We start from the raw sequence: 19,400 nt of genomic DNA on the forward strand, positions 1-19,400 counted from the left end.
CAAATACTGTGTCACCCCCACCAAATTTTTGACAAGTAGCACTGAAGCACCACTTCCTGTTCTAAATTTTTTTCTTTCTTTTCTGATCAGCTGTTGAATATTGTGCTGTGCTGATTGTTGTGGCTATAAAAGCAGTCACGTATCTATGCACACCTCACTGCATATGACTTTGAGGTATTTTACACTGTATTTGTTATTATAATTTGTATATATTTATGTATTTGCTGTTAACTTAATCACAGATAACTTTTCATATAGTTAGACATATACAATACATACATATATATATATATACACATACTGCATATGTCCAAGTGCTCTATTGCAAATGTAAACAAAACCTGGAATCCTCAAAATGAGATTGTGTTAATCTTGAGAAACAGCAAGGAAATTTGGGTGTTCTATGCAATAAATCAGATGTTCTCTGCTGCCACTGTTGATCTTAAAAGTTAACACACATTAAGACATGGTAACTCATTATATAGTGTAACTGTGAAAAGCTTTTGCAACAGCATTGTGATGGATGTGTGTATTTTAAAACACGGTTACTGGTTTGTTTGTTTTTAAGTAATGCTAATATGAATGCATTCCAAACATCTGCTCTTGCTCTTTGTCTCTTCTGGAGAGAGAGAGAGAAAACAGATAGTTAAAAAAAACACACAACAACACTTGAGGATGAGGGAAGCACAAAAGGGAAATAGAAATTTAGGTACCTTGATTGCTGGTGCATAGGCAGATATCAAACATCGTGTAGCGTTCCAGTCTGGAGAGGTGGTCAGGAAAGTGGTGAAAGTTGACAACCCCCCATGGCTGACCCCTCTGCTCTGTCTCGCCTAATCGAATTTTATGTTGTGCTTTCAGATAGCTGATCAGCTTCCCTGGATTTTGCTGATGACACAGGAGAGCTTTGCCTGAAGATGGAAACACTGGAGTCGGAACTGACCTGCCCTATCTGTCTGGAGCTGTTTGAAGATCCGCTGCTGCTGCCTTGCGCTCACAGCCTCTGCTTCAATTGTGCGCATCGCATCTTGGTCTCCCACTGTGCCACCAACGAATCAGTGGAATCTATCACCGCCTTCCAGTGCCCTACTTGTCGTTATGTCATCACCCTTAATCAACGTGGTCTAGACGGACTCAAGCGCAACGTCACGCTGCAGAATATCATTGACAGGTTTCAGAAAGCTTCGGTGAGCGGGCCCAATTCTCCAAGTGAAACTCGCCGAGAGCGAGCTTTCGATAGCAACAACATGTCCTCCAGTGAAAAAGTTCTCTGCCAGTTCTGTGACCAGGATCCTGCTCAGGAAGCAGTAAAGACATGTGTAACGTGTGAGGTTTCCTACTGTGAGGAGTGCTTAAAAGCAACTCACCCAAACAAGAAGCCATTTACTGGCCACCGTTTGATTGAACCTATTCCCGACTCTCATATTAGAGGATTAATGTGTCTGGAGCACGAGGACGAGAAAGTTAACATGTATTGTGTGACTGATGACCAGTTAATCTGTGCCTTGTGTAAACTGGTTGGGAGGCATCGTGATCACCAGGTGGCAGCTCTCAGTGAACGCTATGACAAATTAAAGGTTAGTTTTATCTTAATGCTTTATTTGTTTACACTAACGAGTGTGGCGTCCTGAAACAATATATTCTCACCTCGTTTGTTGTGTCGCTGATATGTGCAAGCGTGTCATTTACAATTCATATATTAAACTTGTGTGCAAACACCTGCAGGCACTGGTCACTGTGCAAAATATATATTTTTGAATTGAATGCAAATTTTGAATGTGAAATAGACTTGGGTTTTGCATTAGGAAACGGCTAAGCCTATGTAGAAAAATCAGTATATTTATGCATATATCTCAACTTCTTCCAGTAACAATTTTCCTGCATGGTTTGTGTACAGGGATATGATGGGGTGTGTTTGGCATACCCCGGAGCTCCAAATCTGCAGGAGCTCCATTTGTTGCATGAGAGAAGATTTTGCAGGACTTTGTGCACACTTCAAAGCCTCAGGATCACAACCATGAGCACAAGATTGTTAAAATAACTGTTAGATCTTTACACATTCCTGTGTATGTGTACTTGGAAGCAAGTCCCACTGTGTACAGTGTGGCTTATTCTGTAGCAAGTTTATTTAGAATTTTCAGCCTAAATGAAGAATTGTATTTAATCCCGTTGTTTTTCTCTGTTTGCTTCTCTGTTACACACACAAAAAGCATTTTTGTATGTACTGTCTTCAAGGAAGGCACATATTCATCTAATCAGACAAAATGACTTACATATTTATGCTACCAGCTTTCAGTCACACATGCATAACACATAAAAGCGATTTTGAAAAAGCATTTTTATGGACTCTATACATCTATACTGCAAATTGCATCTTATATCTCCTGACCAGGCTGCCTGATATTCTTTGGGCTCTCTTCTAAAATGTCCTTAGTATTCTGTTTCTCCAGATTTAACAAGGGGCTGATTTAAGGAACCCAGATAGCAGCTATGGAGAGAGAGGTGTGTCGTATTTGTGTAAGCCATGTTTTAGCTGCCGCAAAAGATGTAGAGCAGTAGACTAGAGGAAGGAGATGGAAGAAGCAAAAGCCCCCTCACAGATTCCTTTAGAGAAATTGCTTATAGAAAATTACAGCAGACAGCTCATGAGTTGAAAGCAAAGGAGAGAGTACTATATTTTGGAACTCTGTTTATGTCTAACAGAGGTTTTCTGGCAAACAACTGCGTTTATTGAAAGATACTACCTCAAAAATATTGCTTCATTTTTGTTAATATAGCAGTTTTGCCAAGAAGTCATATGCTGCATCACATTAAAAATGTGATGTCGTGAAAATTTCCTTGGGAGAGGGAAAGCTGTTTTAATACATATTCGCAAAATGTGTATACGCACTTGTTTAATCTCCGCTTGCTTTGAACTGCAAAGTTATTGTTTGTTTTCTTTTAGAAGATGCCTTTCACACTTAACCTTTAGAGTAAAGATGGGAATTCTGTAGCCCTCAAGGTGGTGTTGGGCTCCAACACCATCAGCCCCAGCCCACAATGGCTGATGGTCTCAAGGGTGATTAGAGTTGTACACGAGTGACATTTAGAGGCCCAGAGGTTCCCTTACCCGCTTTAGAGAATAGCAGGACTTGCTTCCGTTTATGGTGTAGTCCTATGGCTTGTTCTGTGCAAACTCAATGGGAACAGCTGCATAGTTCTCGCTACTTTGATCTTTTATTGCCTGTGTTTGAAGCTACTCCATTGTGCTACTTTTATGGCTGGGTGAGGTTTTGGTACATTGCGTATTGATCTTGGTGTGTTTCATTGTTTTTTGCTAGCGACTCTAGTCATTCTTTTATGGACAGAGAGAGAGAGATTAAATGAATTTGAATAAATATAGTCAAGTTGAAGAGAGGGTAATATTGAAGTAGGACCATTTCAGTTCAAAGCCGCGCAGCCCTACCCATAACCCCTTAAATCAGCTTTTCTCAACCAGTGGGTCCCCAGATGTTATTGAACTACAACTCCCATCACCCCTATCTAGCAAGGCCAGAGCTCAGGGATGATGGGAGTTGTAGTCCAACAACATCTGGGGACCCGCAGGTTGAGAACCGCTGCCTTAAATGATCCCATTGATTTCATGCACAGAATTCTGTGGCCTTTCCACCATGTGTTCTGTACCTACTGGATCAGACAGACATATTAGACATACCAGCACATATCTCTCTGTACACATTTCTTTCTGAACATTTCGTTTTTTAAAAGAAGCAACAGCACATTTCTAACAATAGCATCTTAAATATTTACTGGTGTAATTCAGAATATGTCTGCTACTCGTTTCAGAATGCACCTGTGACTGTTGCTTTCTGGATTATACATTAATAGTTCCATTCTAACCATAGTTAGTGTTGAAATACTGCCTAAAATAATATTGAAAATACAATGATGCGACATGATTTTAAAGTCGCCTTAGCAACATCATGAGTATGAGTACTCATGGCTTCTCTTATAACAATTGTCTTTTATGTTATGGAGACTTGTAGCATGTTGAAGACTTGAAGACTATCAGATGTACTATAGCACAACCTTTTGTGGATTTTGTTGTTGTTAGGAAGGGTGTGGTGTTGAAACCTTCATCTCCTGCTGTGGGCCTTATATAGATAAAGGAATCATACTTTCATTGGAATAGTAGTTTCCATTGGTATGAGTAGAAATCTCCCCACCCCACTCCCACCCCGTGCAAATAGCAGACATAGAGAGCTCAATTCAGGTCAGGATCGCAGGAAGTGGAAATTGAGCCCCAAACAACAGCTAGGATTCTGATTCCCATCAGGGGCCCCATTCCCGCTATGTATTTTTAAAAGCCATGCAAGCAATTGTTAATTTTGTGAATAACGTTTCGTTTAAGTTTGATCTTAACATGGCTACCCCTCTAGAAATTGCCTTCTGTGTGTTGTTTAGAGATAGCTACCTATGTACAAGTTATCAAATGTTGTTGTGTTTGTTTGTGCCTCGTTGGAGTGACATTAAAGTAGAAAGTACCATTATTTTAATTTTAAGCCAATTTAGAAGTCATTTTCAACAGTATTTTTTATATATATATATTGACTGCAAGGGTTGGTTTCGCTTACAATTACTACTTAAGAAAATGCAAGTGTTAATGTAGCAGCAACTAATGGGGGGGAACCCATGTGATAGTTTGTGATTGCAATCTTGAATTTAGTTATTATAGTAAACCCTATTGCGTACACGGCAAACTACTTCTGAGTAAAAAAAATGCTTAGGATAGTGTTGTGTAGTGTGGGGTAAGTTTCTGAGAATGTAATCAATCCCCTTTAAACCACCCCACACATTTAAATAGTGCGTTTGTCTTCAGAAATTGCCAAAAACTCTGTCTCCCACATCCTAACCACATAGCAACTGGTGCCTCTTGAGGAGCAGCTTTGGGTGTCAAGCTATGCTAATTACTTGCATTCTCTCCCAGCAGTGTTGCTAATTATTTAAACAATATTTCATACTTCATTAACCAGTGGACAAAAGATGCCATTACAATCTAGCTCCTTTTGTGGCAAAAATGAAACCGTTTAATTAAGAGTTCTTGTGCGCTTGTCTAACTGAAGCATGCATGCTACGCTGAGTTTAACGGTGAATGTAATAGTCATTGTGAAAATCTGGAAATGAGTACCAAAAGGATAATGCATTTTCACCTTTAATGGTTAGGTTTACAATACTGGAAATCCTGAATCAACTTCAGCTCTTGCCAACTCTGTGCTTTAAAGAGAAAAATGGCCTTGGAAGTCATAGTGATCAGCAAAGAAAATCCTACTTTTTATAAATGTAGTGTTGGAACTCGTGAAAGTAATCTCTCCATGTGCCATATACATTCCATATATTAATTGTGAAAGTTGCTTAGCTCCTCTCTTAAATAAGTAAGATTTTAATTATGCCAGATATGTCTAACAGATGTCCTGAGATTCTGGGAATATATACATAGCACGTCATGTGCCTTATTTTATCCTTGAGAGAATTAAATTAATGTGTTATTCAGAGCCAGTTATCCAAATAATAGTTATCCAAATAATTATTTGGCTATACAAATAAATGTTAATTCATGTAGTACAAAAATTTCTTCGTAGATTTATTCATTCTTTAGGGAGAAGAAACGTGGGACAAAAATAATGCTGGTGTGCAGCAAACGTCTTGTATGCTTTAATTGCGTGCTGTATTTAATCCTTACTTAATCAAAACAACTCTTGCGGCCACCTTCCAAGGAGATGATAGTTAGAGTTGAATCATTGAAATCTGTGGAGTTGGTCTTTTTACTACTGTGTGGAATGAATTGTTCCTTGCATAGTAACATACTGAGGCTGTATTTGCACAGTGTGGCAAAAGCCACTCTTGAGATCACTTCCTTGTTTGTTAGATCAGATGGGTCAGTTTTGCTCTTCTGTGCAACACTAGACAAAGGTATAAGGCTTAGATTGAATCCTGAATGACCTTAAAAAAGAAGTGGGATACTTTCTTAGTGAATTGATGGACTACCCCTTTCCAATGCTATGCTATTTAAACACAGACATCATCAAACAGTAATATGATCCGAGTTTATGTCACTTGAAAGATATTATATATGTAGTTGTGGTAAGGTAAAAGGTAGCTGTAGTATTTAGAGGACACCTAAGCTAGTAATTGTTTCTAAATTAAGGCCCTTTTAAACTCTACATTCCAGCGATTGATGCCTAGTGGTAATGAAGTCTCTGTAGGTGACCATAACATTCTGTAAAGAAAAAAAGAAATTAAATTAAAACGCAGGGACTAAAGATTCATCTTCTAAAATACTACTAGACAGCTTCGTAGGTATTAGAACAATGCTAACATGCTCAGGGTTAGCCTTACCTTGTTCCTCAACAGTGCATTGCAATTTTAACTTGTCCTTTGCTTTCTCGTTCAGTATAGGCTATGTGTTCTTCCCAGCACTTAAGCCTACTGTCTGAATTAAAAAAAAAAGAAAACAAAATCTCTGTCTTGGCCAAGGCTGTTGCTTCTAACTGGAATGGAATTCAGCTCTATCTATATAATTAATGTTTCCCTATTATTGGGACTATCCCAGAAAGTGTGAAATGTATTGTGGGTGTGCTTTAGCTTAATCATCTGAAGAACTACTAATACAACTTTCTAGCTTACGCCAGCAACTGAATGCACTCCAGCACACAGCTCTGTGTATGGAGATTGATTTCCCGCCCCCTGCTCAATATATTTCTGGTTTTATTCATCAGATATTAATCATAATGACAGCATAATATCGTATAAATTTCACAGTATAATAGCATATACAGACTAATGTCATAGAATCATAGAATTGTAGTGTTGGAAGGGATCCCGAGGGTTATCTCATCCAATGAAGGAATCTCAGCTAAAGCATCCATGACAGATGACCATCTAGCCTCTGCTTTAAAACCTCCAGGGAGGGAGAGTCCACCACCTCTCATGGGAGTCCATTCCATTGTTGAACAGCTTTTCCTGTCAGAACGTTCTTTCCGATCCTTTGGATAGAGTCCTACCCTCTGGAGCAGGAGAAAACCAGCTTGCACCATGTGACAGCCATCTTCTAATATCTAAAGGGCTATCCTATCTCTTCTCATACTCAACTCCCTCAACTGTTCCTCATAAGGCTTGGTTTCCAAACCCTTTATCATCTTGATTACTTTCCTCTGCACACATTCCAGCTTGTCAATATCCTTCTTAAATTGTGGTGCGCAGAACTGGACACAGTACTCCAGATGTGCTCTGACTAAGACAGAATAGAGTGGAACTATTACTTCGCTTGATCAGGACACTGTACTTCTGTTGATGCAGCCTAGAATAGGATAAAAAAAATTGCTGCTGCATCACACTGCGGGCTCATCTTAAGCTTGAAGCCAATAAGACCTCTAGATCCTTTTCAAGTATATGCTTCTGGCAATTCAAGTGCCCCATCTTAGGTATTAGAATGCCTGCCAAAGTGTAGAACCTAACATTTGTCCCTATTGAAATTCATTTTATTTTATTTTTTATTTTAGTTTGGGTCCAGTTCTCCAATCTGTCAAGGTCATCTGAAATCCCAATTCTGTCTTCAGCAGCACTGGCTACCCATCCCAGTTTGGTTTGATCAGCAAATTTGATGAGCATCCTCTCAATTCCTTCATCAAATATAGAGAATATAAAAATAAATTGACAACCACAGTAAAGTATTTCAACTTAAACCACTGAAAAACTCCTCATGCCATATCTTATGTACCCTTACTTGGGAATAAGTCTCCTTGAACTTAGTGGTATTTACTTCTGAGTGTGCATAGGATGACAGTCTATCAACATCTAAATTATGAACGTCTAAATTATATCTTTATTTTATAGAGGTTTCATTCAAATCCATGGACTGGGTTGCAGCTGTTAGTTATTACTTTAATAGGCTTTGCACTAATAGGGAATATCCCTGTAGCACAACTTTTTAAAAGTTTTTATGAGGATCTGAAGATATGATGACATGAATTTATTATTTTAGATTCACAGTCTTAGCTTAAACATTGAGCAAGGTAAGATGGCCAGCAGATAAATCCCAAGGGAATTTCCCCCTATAGCCCTTTTCGTGTGTGTCTTATATTAGTTGACACTTGCTTTACTTTTTTAAATAGGTGACTTAAGAAAGCTAAAAAAATCACTGGAATGTGAACTGGGCCAACACACACCGATTGTGTAGCATAATTGAACATTGGAAAATTACTCATATTGAAATTTAGATTCCATAGTCTGATATAATTAAACCATTTTTTAAAAAATTAAGGCACATAGACCTAATCCGCTTAGCTTATGTTTATGCATTTTATCTAGCGGTGCAACTTTATCTATAATCCTTCCCCATCTCACCCCTGTCGCCACCCTGACACTCAACCAATCACATCCTAAAAGAGATAAAAGGAGAGGAAGGACAAGTACAAAAGGATGGTGTTTCAATCATACTGTAGCAATAGAGAATGAATAATTGAAGATGCCTGAAGAGATAAGAAATTCATGAAATGAAGAAAACAGGCCCTTGTATACTGTGCATGAATTTTTATCCTTAAAATTTCTTAACTTCCTTCATGTGTGTTTACAGTGTAGTAGCCAAGAGTGAGCTGTGAGCCACAAAGTCTATCTGATTCATATATAGCCTCTGTTTGTCAGTTCATTGGCTAGCATTAGGCAGGCAACTGTTCTCTCTTCCTCATTCCCCACAGAAGTCCCCAGAGTAAATGATTCAGTTTGGTAGCATGATTTGATGTCATGTTGAATGATTTAGAATAATTTGATTTACTCAGGAGTTAAGGCTCTGTGGCACCGGGGCACAACAAAGCCTAGAGAATCTAGGGCCTAACACAAGGTTGCTGTTCCATACCCTCCAACATTTCTCCAATGAAAATAGGGACGTCCCATTCCATAATGATAATTTTACTATTTACACCCCACACATCTTACTTGGTTGCCCCAGCCACTCTGGGCAGCTTCCAACATATAAAAAAAACATAATAAAACATTAAACATTAAAAGAAACTTCCCTGTACAGGATTGCCTTCAGACGGCTCAGGCGTCAGATAACTCCATACCCTCCAACATTTGTCCAATGAAAATAGGGGCATCCTAAGGGAAAATGGGACATTTCAGGGTCAAATTGGAATCCAGGACAGCTTCTCTAAATCAGGGATGTCCCTAGAAAATAGGGACGCTTGGAGGGTCTGTTGTTTTCCGCTGCCTGATAAGAGAAGAAAAGAAATATAAGGGCTTAGAGCAAATGCTTGGCATGCAGGAAGCCCTAAGTTAAAAACCAGAGAAGGAGGAGGTGCCAGGTGATGGGAAAAGCCCCTGGAGACCTTAGAGAGCTATTGCAAGGCTAGATGGACAAATAAGGTAGCTGTACTGGTATATGTTTGCAATTAAGCAAGGTAAGCTGATAAATAAAGACCTGGTCCTTGAAACACACTTAAATAAACTCTTTGGGTTTATAGCCTTTTATTTCTGTAGCATACAATACTCATAGAACTGTTGAAAGGTACCCTGAGAGTCATCTAGTCCAATGCAGAAATCACAATTAAGCATCCCTGAAAAGAATAGGCTTTCATTTCTGGTAAATATTGATCTCTGCTTCAGCCCTTTGGGTCTTTAACCCTGGGGGAAGAGGAGACAACTGTCATAGTAATGTGAAATATTTGTACTGGGAGAGACTAGGTGGACCATTGGTCTGATTCAGCATGAATCTTATTATCATATTTTTTTTTGTTCAATGGGAGTGTAATAAGCACATTGTACAACTTCATACATTCTTTTTTTTCCCCAAGGATTAACTTTCAAAGGCTTCTTCTTTTCTTCATTTCTCATGGTTGAAAAATGCTGATATGAAAACATTGCTCTAAAACTATGAGACAAATGTTCATAAGTACATTTAGCCATGACTACTTTGAAATTTTGACTTGTAGGAACCATAGTCAAGAAAAAATGGATTGCACACCCAACAGCAAAACCCCTATAATTCATTTTCAACAGTACTTTAATATAACAGAAGGGTCTTTAAAGTTAAAAAGAAAAGGAGATTCAGTAGGAGGAACTGTGACTAATATTCTCTTCTGATGATTTATCTGTTCAATTATTTTTGAGCTTCACAGTGACTTCAGTCCAGACTGCCATTGTCTTCTGGCTTTTCATTGTCTTTTAATGCATCACTTTCCAAAACCAAGTGTGTGAAAACTTGAATAGCAAGGTTATTAGGTTATTAACATGAGTCCTCTTTGTTTAATCATCCTAAATTTCAAAGCTCAATTAGATTTTCAATTGTAATGTGGTGTATTAAGAAACAATATTGGTCCATTCTGACAATAATTTATAGTCAAGCAGTGTTAATTTTGATTTGCATTTCAATGGTAGTTAACTGTTCTAATAAGGATTCCATTATAACATACAAATATGTGGACTTCTGGTTTGTAAAATACATTCCTGGTTTTAAGTCAATCCCAAAAATGCCAATTATGGTATTATTAAAAGGATTTCTACTATGAGATGTATCACTAGAAGGCTCAGGTCTGAGAGACTGCTGGGACCCAAGATCTGCATGCTTTTGCTAAATAGAAAAGGGAGGGTAGGGGGAGAGATTAGGTACACGTATGGTCTGATACAGCGTGAATCTTATTGTTGACCTTATAATGCTAAGACTCCTTATTCATTATTAGAGTTCCACTTCACTCAGTCTACAGTGGTACCTCGGTTTAAGAATAGACAGTTTACGAACTATTTGGTTTATGAACTCTGCAAAACTGGAAGTAGTGTCCCGGTTTGCGAACTTTACCACGGTCTAAGAACAGAAGCTGAATGGTGGCAGGGCAGCGATGGCTGGAGGCCTCATTAGGGAAAGCACGCCTCGGTTTAAGAATGGTTTTGGTTTAAGAACAGGCTTCCAGAATGGATTAAGTTCGTAAACCGAGGTACCACTGTACATAAATTGTCAGGAGACTTTTGGTGGCAGTCAGCGGTTGTGGAGTTCATCCTGACTAGCTGCTTTCTTCTAAAGAGCAACATGTTGCATCACTGCTTTGCCATATGCACTGGCTTCCAGTCCATTTCTGAACCCAGTTCCAAGAACTAGTAGCAAACTGTAAAGTCGTAAACAAATGTGGCACAGGATACCTGAGGGATTGCTTTCTCTTGAACATAGTAAGTCAGTCATTGGTTCATGTAGCTCTCCAGAGTTTCTGATGGAATTAGCTCCCTTTAAGTATTGTGAATGCAGATTCATAACTCCCACATTGCATCCTGTTATTAATAGTGCAATATATGTGAGAAGTTAGTTCTTCATCGGAGGACTTCTAGGATTACACTTGGCTTGGTAGGATGTTTATCTTTTACGATGCCAGTGCAGTTAATGTTTTAAAGTGATTGATGGTTGATCGTGCTTCAGAGTAAGCTCTGGCTCATCCTACTGCAAACAAACACAGTCGTTTTTGAATGGATTAAAATACCACACTGTTCCATCCATGTCACTTCTGAGGCACGCCCAGCATATTAGGGTTGAAAGAGAAATGATGTCAGAAAACTGCAGGAAATGTTTTCCAGAAGCTAAGGAGGAAAAAAGATAAGATTGCACAAATGACTCCTTATTCAACACAATCCTGTTTACTGGTAAAATAAATTGGTGCTTTGCTAGCACGTGCCATGGTTTCTCCTTAGAAAAGTGTAGCAGTCACTGTGAACAACACTTCCCTGCTCCTGGAAAACTGTTTTGAGACATTTGGTGGAATGCAGGGTATAAATTTCTTAAATAAATACACACTTTCCCAGTCCAGCCAACAGCTTACCACATCCCAGCAGTAGCACTTTAAAACTAAGCCTAGAGGGAGATTAGTTCCAGACGGTTGGTCACAGGTAGCCACCATTTTGAGTTCCTTGAAATATAATGCCTAATGTGACATCAACATCACATTGGACATTACATTTTGAGGTTTTAAAATGGTGACCACCTGTTATCAATGATTGGCTTATTATTATTTTTTAAATAATCTTTATTACTTTTCAAACTTATGGCAGACAAGAAAAAAGAACAAAAGAAGAAACAATACAAGAAACAATACAAAACACAACCTTAATACTAAATTAAACAAAACAAAAAACAACAGTTTAAAAAACATATAACATACCATTTCATTAATCTATCTTTCATTCCCTTATTTCATCGACTTCCTCTCACCTCCCTTTTTGTATTCCACTTCTGTTACTTGTTTCAGCAAATCCTTTCCATCTTTCTCTATCTTTATCATTATGAATGTCTTAACATATTTTTAACCTTATTTTCCATTAATACTAAAATACTTATTTATACATAACTCCTTATAGCATTTCTGCTAAAGCCATAAAGTTTCATTCCAACAATTTTCAAACACTCATTAATTTTACAATATTTCTATGTACAAACTTTAGACTTTCCCAATCTTCTACCACATTTCTATGTACAAACTTTAGACTTTCCCAATCTTCTACCACCATCTCTTCTCCCTGGTCTCGGATCCTGCCAATCATTTCCGTCCATTCCATATAGTTCATCAACCTGGAGATCTTCTGTCCGAGGCTCTTAAATCTTTTCCAAGTCCCTTCTGCAATTCTTCTTCATATTCTTTGATGCTGAAAATGCTGAAGAGCAAGTCTCGGGAAGGCCCCAACCCAGCCATGCCCCCATTCCCTCTCGACAGGCCAGCCAACTCTCCACAGCTAGAACCAAGGTCCATACAATATCTCAAATCATGTTTCAAGACTCCTCCAGATCCAAAGACCCCCACAACTCCAATCACCTCCTGACCCAGATTCAGAACCCAAAGGTCAATAAATCCCTGCATGAAAGAGTCTATCCAACCTTCCTTCTCCAGTGCAGGCAGGGCTCCAATCTTCAAATTCTGACTTTTTCTAGGCTTATTATTTTTTAAGCAGTTCACCTAAGTAATGGGCAATTGAAGATGAATGTACATATACATATATTGATTTCTCTCTGCCACATTTTTGGGGGATACTGTAACTGGATAATTCTAGACACTTTGGAGTTATAAAATACCCCAGTTTTAATCATATTTGTTTGTGGCGGCAGGATTATCTGCCTTCAGTAGAACTCAGTTTGAGATAAATGTGGTAAGGAAAATAGCCCCCGTCCACCCCAGAAGAATTAGAAGTAAATTCTTCTCTTGCACCATAAAACTGCTGTTTTAAAACTGTAAACATATGCAGTTCTATTTGTTTCTGGTTTCTAACCCATTCTGCATTTCAATTTTATACTTAATTGTAGAATATAAAGTAGACATTCTGTTTTCTCAGTTGCCAAATCATAGATAGGAGAAGCTTCCAGTGCATATTATTTATTAATGAGATCTAATTCAACATTTATCTTTTTTTTCCTGATGCTTCTGTCATGGGTTATGAGGCCTTGTGAGTTGCATGACCTTAGACAGAAAAGTCCCCATAGTTGGAAAAACCACCACTTTTATGCTGATAGTGATCCCCTTTAAAAAAAAAACCCAAAAAATACACCATGTACACAAAAACCTTGCCACCCAGCTTGTGAATTAGCCTTTTTTTCTGAAGTAAGATTGGTTGGTGTTGCACTCTAATAGGGTCAGTAGCTTAGTCAAACTTTTGTCACTTCATAATGAGATTCAGAAATAGTCCACAATGTGAAACTAATTCCTCATTTCATTTAAATGGAATTGAAAACTGGTGGCCATTTTAAAAATATGGTACCTTAAATTACTCAAATTATTAAGGCTTCCAAAAGGAACATATTGTTAATGTTGAAGCTAAGCCAATTTATCCATTTTTAGCTTGGTTAATCCTCAAATGCTTTTGCTTATAAGAGCACTGAACTGACTGAGAATAGATTCCTATTTAGGTAGGGCCACAATCCTGGTGCACTTTAGTTTGCTGAACAATCAGCCCTACAAGTCTTCAAATGCAAGCAAATAAACAAAAAGGCTTGTCATCAGTGCTGTCAAAGGTACATTGTGCCTAATGCCACAGCGGTTAAATTCACTGGGAACTTGAAAACCTAATAGATCAAGGCCATTGTGAACAAATTAGCAAATTACACTGCTTTGATTGTCTCCTGCACTACATTGTCTTTCATAAAGAAGCCAAGCCAAGCTCTGCATATTTGGTAGTGCTTACAAACTGGATTGTCATTAGAGGCTAAGGCTCAAGTGTAGGATTAATTCTTCTCCAAATCTTGTGTATTTATAGTTGTAATGAAAATGTCAAGAAGGATAAGAAACAAGAGGCAGGCCCATTTTGCATACAGATTAATTCTTAGGTACTTAATCAGAGCACCAATTTACGGTGTAGTGCAAGGAGGAGGCTTTCTTGTTGAATATTGCTGTTCACATAGTGGACTATTAATCTGCTGTTATGTGTTTTCCTTGGGGGAATGAGGTTCCTTCCTGAGGAGGTCTGCAAGGTCATGTAAATAACAGGAGTTGGGAAGCTCTCAACTTGACTGCCAATCTCTTTAAAGAAACAGAAAGAAGAAAACTTCAAGGAAACCCAGTTGCGACTCAGAACTGTGTTCCCTGTTTTATTATGTACTGTCAATATGTAATGTCTTGAGAATTTAAATTTACTTCACTTTACTGCCAAACTCTTCTGTCTAAAGAACTGCCTAAGTGCCAAATATCTTCATCCTTCAAACATGAGCCAAAAGCACCATTTTCAGTGTACTATTAGTGTCCCAGATGTGAGCAGCCCAGGGGGGGTCATCTGCCTTTGAGCATTACTTCACTGCAAACATGCTCCTTATACCTTTGATATTGGTTCAGTTTGTCCACACAGTTGCCACACTTTGGCTCTACCCCACCTTCAAGTATGGCGTTTTCCATCCATACCAGTCAGCGTTTTTCTGTGTCAGATCAAACCTCTTATTTGCTTTCATTCCTGCCTTAGATACTCGCACTCCCGCAATTTGTGGACTGACTACGCATGGACAACCTGGACAGTAGATCATTTTTCACACCTGGTGCTGCCTATTCTGCCACCCACCATTTAATAATAATAATAATAATAATGTGTATATGCTGGACTATTAGTTCTTCTCAGCAATACAGTCATACCTTGGGTTAAAGTAGCTTCTGGTTGAGCATTTTCAGGTTGCGTTCCGCCACAACCCAGAAGTAACAGAATGGGTTACTTCTGGGTTTCGCCACTCGCACATGCGCAGACGCTCAAAATGACGTCATGCACACAAGCGGTGAATGCAACTCGCGCACATGCAGACGCGGGTTGCTTTCTGCTCAGGATGTGAACGGGGCTCCAGAATGGATCCCGTTCACATCCAGAGGTACCACTGTATAGCCATAGATTTTAGAGCTAGCAAATATACCTTCTGCAGTGTGAAGCTGGTGGTAGAACAAGGCTTCCCTTGGTTGTACACACAATCAATGACATTCCTCCCTGTGTGTTTGTTTGTTTTTTAAATGCCAGATGTGTGGGCTTGCAAATCTATATGTTACATCTATGCGCAGATCTGAGGCTGTCTAAAGGAAAATATATACATGTATAACCAGTGCTGGGCTTCCACTAGGAGCACATCGGAAGTAGTTAGGAACATTGCCAGAATAAAAAGGAAAGTCTGGGATGAAGTAGTAGGTGTGGGAATGGGCAAAGCAACTGAACCACCCACCTGAAAACTCTGGAACAAATAGTATGAAAAGCCCACCGGAGTAATGTAGAGCCGATTTTTTCCCAAATCAAAGCACATTATCTGTGTTTCAGGTGGACCCCAACTTTCAAGGGGGCAGGGACCGTGTTAGGTATTGTTTGAGGGTCGAATCATGCAGAATAAACAAATTTAATGAGAATGCAAACAGATGCTAACACATAGTAAAAGTAAAACGCTGGTATGGGTGAGCCCAAAGTCACTACAAAGCCAATCGTTCTTCCTGGGGTGTTGTCCGCAGCACTTGCTGGTCTCTCTTCAGTTTCAGATTTCCCCAAACATACTTGAGCATCACCTGGAAACAGTTACTAGCTTTGTTGTTTTGAATAAGCATTTAGTAGTTGGAGATAGTTGTTTATTTTGTAAGAGACTAGGTAAACTAGAATCTAGAGACGTTTAAATTTATTCATTTTTTAAATGTTGGCTGATGTTGTTGTGACTTAGTACATGGGAAAAATGCTCCCTGGATGTTCTTGGTAGAACTGCTCTTTTACTGTAGGAACTTGATATTTCTGTATCTTGTACCCTTTCTGCAAGAAATCAATAGAGTTATTTAAATTCTTTTCTCTTTCACAATTTTTCCACGAAATGGCAGAAAGGAAATGGGATGGAAGTATTAAAAATCAATAACTGCACATAACTAAAGTGGTTATGCAGCTAAAATTGATATACTGTATTTTAAATAAGTGAATACAGTCAAATATAATAAATAGTAAACGTTACAAAATAGATTGCATAGTTTCCCTTATATCTTATACATCTTGGAATTATATACACTGAAGTTTTTTCTCTCTCTTGTTTTTATATTCCATAGCCCACAAACTTGCTTCAAAGTTACTGATACCATCCTGTTAAGTGGGAAATGTTGACTAAATGCAGTTACTGTATTTTTGATTTCACTAAGTATCCAGTTTTAGAACCCAGTTTGTACATTTGTATCAAAACCGGGCTCGAAACAATGTCCCTAAGTGAATATTTGACATTTAGACTTAATGACAACTTCACTAGAACAAGCCAAAGATGTTACCTACTATTCTTTCAAGCTAAGAAATTATTGCCAAAGGTCCAGATGGTGCATTTATTATCACCAGCTGCTGCTGCGAGTGGTAGAGTTTGGCTTAATTATAACAGGACAAGGAAGTAATCAAAACCTTCTGGAAAAAGAACTCTATATTATTATTATTATCCGATCTGTCAAGCATTATGTGAAATAGTTAGCCACAATGAGACCTATCCGCAAAACACACAGAGAGATGTCTCTATGGTGTGTTTGTATGATACCTGTCCAGTTTAACCTAGGCAACCTGCCAGTCTGATGCTGTGATGTGTGCTGCCAGGGATGTGGGGGGTGAGGTATCTCTGTGTAAGTGTGCAGATGTGCTCAGAGCAGCCCTCCCTGCTGTTCCATTCAGTTCAGTTAGCAGAGCTTAACAAGGTCAGGATGTGAATGATGTCAGACTGTGTTACATCTTTTATATCTTGAAGATACACTCAAGGCCAACACCTTAAGTTGCTTCCATAAATTCCCCATGATAGCAGCACCGAGAGTCCCAAAACAGAAAGCCTGTGTCCCAAGAGTAAATTTTACCTCCCCAACATGCAGCCTCTCCTCCTAAGCGGGGGCGTAATATGCGAGAACAAACTTTTAATTTTGTACTTCCCAAGCAATCCAAGCAATCCAAGATCAGTTTGAAGATCCTTTTCTCTTTCATCCATTTTACTGAGATGTTACAAAGCAAAGATCCATCCCTTTTCTTCTTACTCCCTCTTCCCATCAGATAGAAATGAGCAAAGCATATTCACAAGCTAATAACAAAAATAATACATTTCCCCTTGTTTCTGATGGTGACATAGGAGAAGAATATTTCCTTTTACCCCACGCCAAAGCTGTTTCCATGGGCTAATGATGTTTTCAGCATGGCCATTCTATGTACATGTGAAACCTGAGAGAACTCAGGACTCTTGCTGATTGGTTGTTTCCTCGCTGTCCTTGGAATACAGCATAAAAATGGAAGGTTTTTAACTTGCTTTTGTCTTCATCCTTGTTGCCCCAGGGAAATACTGCTTAATCCTACCCAGGGATGCACTCATGCCATTAGTTCACCGAAGGAAGCTTTGTTTCGATATGTAAGTTGCTACAACTAATTTTAGGATCTATATAAAGTATAAGGGCTAGATGGAGAATATTGGCTGAATTTAATTTTTAATGCAACGTACCTAAATCAGAAGCCTGAAGATGACAAAGTACTCTGCCTAGCCACAAGATCATCTCGCACATAATGCTTTACCAACATGGTAAATAAACAAAATAATAGCTAGCTGAAGACCAGAAGGTTTGAGAAGGGTTATTTCTCTTCTCACATGAAGTTCTGTAGCTCTGAAGTGCCTCTGAGGTAGCGGTGATGATTTACAGAGATTCTTCTTCCCTAAGGGCTCTTCTCTGTTCCTTACAGGATGTATTTAGAGACTTTCCCCCAACAACCCACTATTTACCGGTATATACTGAGAACTTACTTCGGTTGGAACTTTTAGAGATTTGGTGGGGTGGTGGTGGTGAAATCAAACACCGACTGAGTCTCTTTCAGAAACAATTTCCCACAAGTAGATTCTTAACATTTCCATTAACGCAATACTTGTTGCCCAATATCAATTCAGTCGACAGCGCAAGCCTATGTAGCAGCTTGTCCTCACCAGAATTTACTGTGTGTTTGCAGCTGTTTGCATTCCCATTTAATTTCTGTCAGCCACATGGCAGGACCTTCAAACAACACCAGACTTGATCCCCCCCCCCATAAATTCAGGTTTACCCAATACAGGAATAATTCAATAAGTTGGGAATATTATTATTATTATTATTATTATTATTATTATTATTATTCCTCAGATTTGCACAAAACCAGAAAAATGCACAAACAATGTGCTTTTACACACTTCCTGGGGTGTGGGTTTTTTTTAACAAGGTAACTTACCTTTCAGTATAACAGAATTAACAAATCAGAAGGCAGGGACAGACACAAAATGGACAGCCTCTTGGTATAAATGGGAAAGACAGAAGTAGCTCCTCATTTACAAATTCAAATGTGTGCAGGTACAGACTATTCTGGTCTAATTTGAATGGAGGAGGGTTGTAAAATTAACAGCTAAATAATCCTCAAATGTGGACAAGCCCCTTGTCTACTCAGAAGTAGGCCCTTTAGGGTCCAGTAAGGCATACACCCCGGTAGGTGGCTACAGTGGTGCCTCGCAAGACAAAATTAATCCGTTCCGCGCGTCTCTTCATCTTGCGGTTTTTTTTGTCTTGCGAAGCACGGCTATTAGCGGCTTAGCGGCTTTAAGAAAAAGGAAACAAACTCGCAAGAACTTGCAAGATGTTTCGTCTTGCGAAGCAAGCCCATAGGGAAATTCGTCTTGTGGAACGACTCAAAAAAATGGAAAACTCTTTCGTCTAGCGAGTTTTTCGTCTTGCGAGGCATTCGTCTTGTGGGGCACCACTGTATAGAATTGCAGCCTTTCCGTATCTTTCTTTCAAGATAGAGTGGGTCTAGATAGATGTCCTCAGGAAGCACACATTCCTATTCTGAGCAGGATTGGAAGAAATATTAGCAATAGCATTTGGCCTCGAGCTAAACTTTTGTTTCCAGCATAAATCTATTGTATCAGCAGTCTGAGGCCTCTTGAA

The 19,400-nt window shown here is 38.9% G+C and overlaps 1 protein-coding gene across 5 annotated transcripts in view; it reads left to right on the top strand.

Annotated features, from left to right (window-relative positions):
- The window catches only part of MID1 (midline 1), a 283,968-nt gene that overhangs the window by 215,620 nt on the left and 48,948 nt on the right, over window positions 1-19,400 (top strand). For 4 of the 5 annotated variants that reach the window (XM_081858699.1, XM_081858700.1, XM_081858698.1 and 1 more), the window contains one exon: window positions 862-1,577. In XM_081858699.1, the coding sequence (XP_081714825.1) occupies window positions 918-1,577 (660 nt within the window). In that variant the 5' untranslated portion in view covers window positions 862-917. The remainder of the gene's footprint in view (window positions 1-861; window positions 1,578-19,400) is intronic. The other variant, XM_081858702.1, reaches the window with a different exon arrangement.

Source organism: Podarcis erhardii, assembly GCF_964252035.2.
Source record: "Podarcis erhardii genome assembly, chromosome: 4".
Taxonomy (NCBI): domain Eukaryota; kingdom Metazoa; phylum Chordata; class Lepidosauria; order Squamata; family Lacertidae; genus Podarcis; species Podarcis erhardii.